Source organism: Zophobas morio, unplaced genomic scaffold (genome assembly GCF_036711695.1).
Source record: "Zophobas morio isolate AGI-343-1 ecotype UQ-CSIRO unplaced genomic scaffold, CSIRO_AGI_Zmor_V1 ptg000017l, whole genome shotgun sequence".
NCBI lineage: Eukaryota > Metazoa > Arthropoda > Insecta > Coleoptera > Tenebrionidae > Zophobas > Zophobas morio.
In genome coordinates, this window is record NW_026972122.1 from 5,712,054 (window position 1) to 5,718,410 (window position 6,357).

General features: G+C 32.9%; 2 protein-coding genes across 2 annotated transcripts; both read left to right on the forward strand.

Moving 5' to 3' along the window:
* The first annotated feature begins 492 nt into the window (after positions 1-492).
* LOC135129869 (probable cytochrome P450 4d14) lies at positions 493-4,550 on the forward strand. Its single transcript, XM_064057139.1, has 9 exons — positions 493-753; positions 1,123-1,417; positions 2,937-3,146; positions 3,193-3,378; positions 3,424-3,764; positions 3,814-3,882; positions 3,940-4,111; positions 4,163-4,336; positions 4,390-4,550. The coding sequence occupies exons 1-9, from the start codon at positions 493-495 to the stop codon at positions 4,548-4,550; spliced, it is 1,869 nt and encodes a 622-aa protein (XP_063913209.1).
* A 256-nt stretch (positions 4,551-4,806) lies between these two features.
* LOC135130435 (brachyurin-like) lies at positions 4,807-6,035 on the forward strand. The gene is made up of 6 exons (XM_064057816.1): positions 4,807-4,935; positions 4,992-5,142; positions 5,192-5,358; positions 5,417-5,503; positions 5,559-5,698; positions 5,750-6,035. The coding sequence occupies exons 1-6, from the start codon at positions 4,848-4,850 to the stop codon at positions 5,909-5,911; spliced, it is 795 nt and encodes a 264-aa protein (XP_063913886.1). The 5' UTR covers positions 4,807-4,847; the 3' UTR covers positions 5,912-6,035.
* The last annotated feature ends 322 nt before the right edge of the window (positions 6,036-6,357 follow it).

A 6,357-nucleotide genomic window follows, 5' to 3' on the forward strand; every position in this document is an offset into this window, starting at 1 on the left:
TTCCTCTCAGAGTAAAACTTATAATCAGATAAATCATGTTTTAATTAAGTATTAAAACTAAGCATGCCAAGCTTGTAAAAGATGTCCAAAGTTACAGAGGAGCAGACATTAACTCAGATCATCTTTTGGTGACAATGAAGTTAGAGCAAAAAATATTTGACGCTACAGATGTGTAAAAGCAAATGTAAGAAAACGTTCGAACATTGCAGAATTGAAGGATGAATGAAAAAAAGAAGCAATTGTAACAGAGTTGGGAGCAAATTAAAAAAAAAACAGAAGATAACATTGATACCAAATGGGAAGCTAATGAAACGACAGCCCAGACAGCCAAGATGACTTTTGAGAAATTGAAAAAAGGAAAAAATAAAGACTGAAGAGAATTGTGAAGAGTACACAGAAACAAGAAAAACAATTCAACAGATTTGCAGGAAAAAAAGCCAGAATTCTGGGAAAACAAAATGCAAGGTATAGAAAATCATTTCGCAACTTAAAATGTCTGAGCGCAAATATCTCAGTGGAAGCCAAAAGAGGAAGCTTAAGCTTCAACATGAACAGGAACTAGCAAAATGTCGAAAAGTCACAAGTTTTTTTACACCTCAACGTTCTACTTCCACTTCAAACAACTCAACTGGTGAAAATGAAGTTATTTTGAAAAGTGTGAAAAATTCTGCTGGAACTTTATGCAACAACTACGCTACCACCGTCACCGATACAGTTGATGAAAACATGATTAAAGATGAGGCTAAACAAATCGTAAGTGATATATTTAACGATAAATTTAAAGATATAACATTATGGCCGAATTTTATCAATGAAAATTTTATCGGAAGTTGCCTATCAAAAGAAAGCTCGTTTTTTCAAAATAAAAGGGAAGACAATATTTACTCTGAGTCTATCAGGAATTATAAGGGACAGAGCAGACAATTTACAAACAAATATTTTCCGAATCGTTTAAAAAATGGGCAACAATTAACGAGATCTTGGTTATCCTATTCGAAAAGCAAATGATGTGTTTTCTGTTTAGTGTGCAAATTATTCTCCAGAACAAAACCATCTTTAATGAGTGGTTACTCAGATTGGGCAAACATAGTTCGTACTTTGGACAGTCATGAAGAATCTCAGGATCACAAAAAGGCGCTGTTAACCTGGTTATCCCGCAAAGAAAACAAAAACGTTGTTGACAGGCATCTTCAGGAAAAAATAAAAAATGAGTGTGAATATTATTACAATGTCCTGATGCGCGTTGTGGCAGTTATTAAATTTTTAAGTGAAAGAGGATTGCCATTTAGAGGACATGATGAAAAATGGGGTTCATCACATAATGGAAATTTTATGGGACTTATGGAACTTATTGCGGAATTTGATCCTTTTTTGAAACAACATATAGTGAAATGCCAAACCGAACAACTAGTTGCAAGTTAATTGTCTAAAACGGTTTATGAAGAGATAATCAACATAATGACAACTCAAGTAAGAAAAAAAATTATTGAGGACATAAACGATGCAGATACAAAATATTATTCAATTATTGTGAATTCTACTCCAGATTTGTCACATACGGACCAACTGGCAATTATTTTGAAATACACTCCCAAGGAAATGTTTTTGAAAGATTTTTATCATTTATACCAAGTGACAGTCACACAGGAAATAATTTATTTAATACAATACTGCATTTTAAAAAAAAATCTCATTGACATTTTCCCGAATCTGTACACAGTAGAGATCTTCTTGACACTGCCAGTGACCAGTTGTGAAGCTGAAAGAGCTTTTTCTAAATTGAATTTTATTAAAAAGAAATATAGATCGACAATGAAAAAGGAAAAACTAAGTTCTTTGTCGATTCTTGCAATTGATAATGACAACACAAGGTCAATTACGTATGACAGCGCCATACGAACGTATGATGACATCAAGTGCAGAAAGAAAATTGTTATATAATTTGTTTGTGTTTGTTTATTATATTTTATTTTTTGTTATTGTTTTTTTTTATATTAAAGTACTGAAAATGTGTAAATTAAATGCTTCTAACAAACTTCTATTCATAAATGGGGCCCCAATTAAATAATAGCATCAGGCCCCTAGTCTAGATCCGCCTCTGGAGGGAGGGAAGTTCTGTCTAAATAACCTTAGACCAATTTTTATTTATGTTATATTTGAAGAGTATCTATTTCAGAGGAGCCTACAATAGATCTACAAAATGTCAAGGTCTATAACTCCAGATTCGGAATTCGTAATTTGCGCAAGGTCGAATAATATCGAAATGTTGAAAACCATAATATTAGATTAGAAAATTTATTTGATAGAAAAAAATTATAGGCTCCATAACAGGTTCCGAAGTGCGTAATCGGAACTCTTACTCAATACCTTATCATCTCACGCATTTAATACGTTAGTTCGTGTGGCAAAATGTTGGTGGTGACTGTATTGTTTCTCGCACTTTTTTTGTACATTTTCCTAAAAAGACGTCCAGAAAATGGTCGCAAATATTTTCCTGAACCACCAGGAACTATACTTTTGGGGCACATGCTGCATATAACCTCCACCACACGTAATGTATATTTTGGTTTTCATTGAAGATTTTTTGTTGGGACAATTTTTTTTATTATACAGTGGTTTTTATCCACTATTTACTTGTACCTTTTTCTTTTTTGATAATTTTTTCCTAAAAAAAATCTTTGCACTTTACAAACTTATTTATTTCAAACTTAATATCAAAAGGACAACACTTACAGTTTTGCATATGTTTGTCAAAATATTACATTTATTCATATAAAAAACTATTGATCAAAGAACTTTCAGTGTTTGTATTTTTGCAATAAATTATATGGTGTTATGCCATAGTCAGAAAGGAAGATCTTGTGTATATAAAAATTCATTAAATAATTCGATATCGATTAATTAAAAAGTATATATATGGAAAACTCAATTTGCAGATCTGTTGGATTACTGCACGAAATTTCTCGCCATAGGTGATACCATTATGCTGAGATTCGGACCTGAAATTTGTCCCATCCGCAAAGGTATTCTCACTAAAGACTACAATCTAATCGAATTCATCCTAAACAACAGGAAGCTTATCCAAAAATCAGAAAATTACACATTTTTAAGAAAGTGGCTCGGAAACGGATTATTGATAAGCGATGGTAAGACCTGAAATAGAAATAAGACAAAAAAACAAATATATTTTAGGTGACTACTGGAAAAGACACAGAAAAATTTTAACACCAGCTTTCCATTTCGAAATCCTGAAAAAATTCGTTGAAGTTTTCGAATCTGCAGGAGACGTTCTTATTCAAAAACTACACGAATACGATGAATCCACTAGCGTCGATTTAGATACTTTAATCACGTTGTACACCCTTGATGTTATTTGTGGTGAGTCCGTCAATATCGAAATTTCTTTGTCTAACCATTTTGCAGAAACCGCTATGGGTACAAAAATAAGTGCTCAAAGTGGTCATAACAACGCTTATGTTGAAAGCGTAAGAAATATGTGTAAAACTGTCACTGAGAGAGCTTTTTCGCTACTCAAAATCTTCGATAAACTCTATTGGTTGACAAGAGACTACTACAAACAACAAAAGGCGCTAAAAATTTTACACGGTTTTACTTTGAAAGTGATAAATTCTAGAAAAAACAGACGTGTCAAAAATGATGAGAAAAGGACAGCTTTTTTGGACCTACTCTTAAAGTTTTCTGAAAAAGAGGATGTGCTCAGTGTCTCTGAACTTCGTGAAGAAGTCGATACTTTTATGTTTGAGGTACGACAGACTTGTGGTATATGTTTTGAAAAATGATTATGTTTTTTAGGGTCATGATACCACAGCGTCTGGAATTTGTTTTGCGTTGTATTGCTTAGCCGATCATCCTGAAGTCCAGGTATTTTAGTACGCGACGAAATTTTAAATAAATGTTAACAGCTTTGTTAAACCATAGGAAAAAGTTTTTCAAGAGCAGAAAGAAATATTCGGAGACCGGAAGAATCCCGTAACGACGTATTCCGATTTACAACAGATGAAATATTTGGAGTGCGTTCTGAAAGAAACTCTTCGTTTGTATCCTTCAGTTCCTGTTATTGGAAGGTATACTACAGAGGAAATACATTTTGGTAGCTTTTGAAGACTAGAGTAGTATATATTTATTGAAAAAATAATTTTAGATGGTTATGTGATTCCCAAAAATACTAATATTGCTATTTTTATTTACGGTTTACATAGGAACCCGGATTATTTTCCCGAACCTGAAATGTTTAAACCAGAAAGGTTCGAGAATTTTAATAATGCAATACCTTTTTCGCACATTCCATTTAGTGCTGGATTTAGAAATTGTATCGGTAGGTTTTTTGCTAGTAATTACTCTAGCTAATTATAGCAATATAATTTTTAGGTCAAAAATTTGCCATGTTAGAGATGAAAAGCGTCATTTCGAAAATAGTCAGGCAGTTCGAAATTAAACCAACTACTCCAAGGCATGAAGTGCAGTTGTCTCCAGAGACTGTTTTAAAATCGATCAATGGTGTCAAGGTTACGCTTAAGGAAAGGAATTAGTAACATAGTGCTTACATGATATTTTCTTGTTAAATAAATTTGAACTGTTTTATTATTTTTGTTATTTCATTTTTGTAGTTGTCTTTACTATATCGGATTTTTTTTTATTCAGTGGGTCTCTAAGATTATTTAAAATATTTATGTATTTATTGTTTGAGGAAATCCAAGCTTTATTATCAATAAATTCGGATAACCCAATGCGGATTAACTTTATACAGCAGTAGCAACAACGCGCTATCAGTTTTATATGCTTACAATAACCTGAAACTCACTTCCAGAGTAACTATAACTACAAAAATGAACAATTTCGTTTCATCTATTTTTATTTTTTCGTCGTTATTTATTTGGGTTTATGCTAAAACGCCATCATTTTATCGACAAAATGGTAAAAATTACTTAAAAAAGAATGTGTTTAAAATATACTTTATCTTTAAATTTTAGAACCAAGGGTAATAGGAGGACAAGATGCTTACAGTGGTCAATTCACATTCGCAGCTGCTATTTATACTCAAACTCCAGACACCAGATTCTTTTGTGGGGGAGCCTTGTTAAGCACAGAGTGGATTTTGACTGCTGGTCACTGTGTTAATAAGTAAGTTGCTCATTTTAGAAAACGTAAACAAAATTAACAACATTTGTAGTGGTATCATTTTCACTATTCAGTTAGGGTCCATCACCTTAAACAGCGATGATCCGAACCGTGTTATTGTTGCATCTTCAGAGTACGTTGTGCATCCAGATTTTAATCCTGAGTCGATTGAAAATGATATTGGATTGATAAAGTTGCGATTACCTATCACTCTAACTAGTAAGTACATTCGTGACAAAGATATCGTCAACCTTTGTTGTATTTTTTTAAATTTAAGCCTATATTCAACCTACTACTTTACCAATACAACCATTGTACAACTACACGACGGTTACAGTACTAGGATGGGGCCAAACGAGTGACTGCAAGTTACACAAAACATGTTTTTATTGAAACACTTCTGAAATTTTATTATGCAGATGATCCTGAGCTTTCGGACAATTTAAAATTCGTGTATGTTGCCTCTATTTCAAATGCTGAGTGCAGAATGATCTACGGAAGCCAAATTTCTGAAAATATGGTGTGCGTTCAAGGGAACTACAATCAGGGAACTTGCACGGTTAATTAACAAATTGTTGGTGGTAACAAAAAATTGAGTAATTGTTTTTAGGGAGATAACGGTGGTGCTTTAATAGAATATTTGGGAAGATATCCTTATTTGGTTGGAATTGCAAGTTTCGTTAGTGCCAATGGTTGCGAAAGCACAAATCCTTCAGGATATACCAGAACGTTTCCTTTTACCGAGTGGATAAAGAGTGTAATAGACATCTAATTGGTTATAGGATTAATTCATAAACTACAATCACAATAATAAAAATAATGATATGTAACAGCGCTACAGAGACCTCTTACTAATTTGAGTATTATTTAATAAAGCATTAGAAACCTTAGAAAAATTTCCAAACCAAAAAGTGTGACAAGCCCAACCAAAAAACTTGGTTTTCAACCAAGGGTGTTTTTTGACAATATTTTCTAGGGAAGATGGATAGCGTAACGTGGACGCTTGAATGATCGATTTCTTCGCCATGTTTAGAGCTCCTTGATTTTTTTTGTTGGGGTACTTGAAACATAAGGTCTATATCAAAATCTATGTATCTTGGTCTACATTAACGGATCAAACAATGTGATTATAATGTATATTTATAAATCTTGTACAAATCCTTGGTTTCGGTCTTGCATCAGACATGACTTTTATTAGAGCAACCATTCCGAACGAGG

Coding starts and splice junctions, on each gene's coding strand:
- LOC135129869 (XM_064057139.1), top strand. CDS start 493: ATGTCTGAGCGCAAATATCTCAGTGGAAGCCAAAAGAGGAAGCTTAAG. Junction 1,418..2,936: donor AACCGAACAACTAGTTGCAA/GTTAATTGTCTA, acceptor CTCAATTTGCAG/ATCTGTTGGATTACTGCACG. Junction 3,147..3,192: donor CGGATTATTGATAAGCGATG/GTAAGACCTGAA, acceptor AATATATTTTAG/GTGACTACTGGAAAAGACAC.
- LOC135130435 (XM_064057816.1), top strand. CDS start 4,848: ATGAACAATTTCGTTTCATCTATTTTTATTTTTTCGTCGTTATTTATT. Junction 5,143..5,191: donor GCTGGTCACTGTGTTAATAA/GTAAGTTGCTCA, acceptor CAACATTTGTAG/TGGTATCATTTTCACTATTC. Junction 5,359..5,416: donor ATTACCTATCACTCTAACTA/GTAAGTACATTC, acceptor TTTAAATTTAAG/CCTATATTCAACCTACTACT.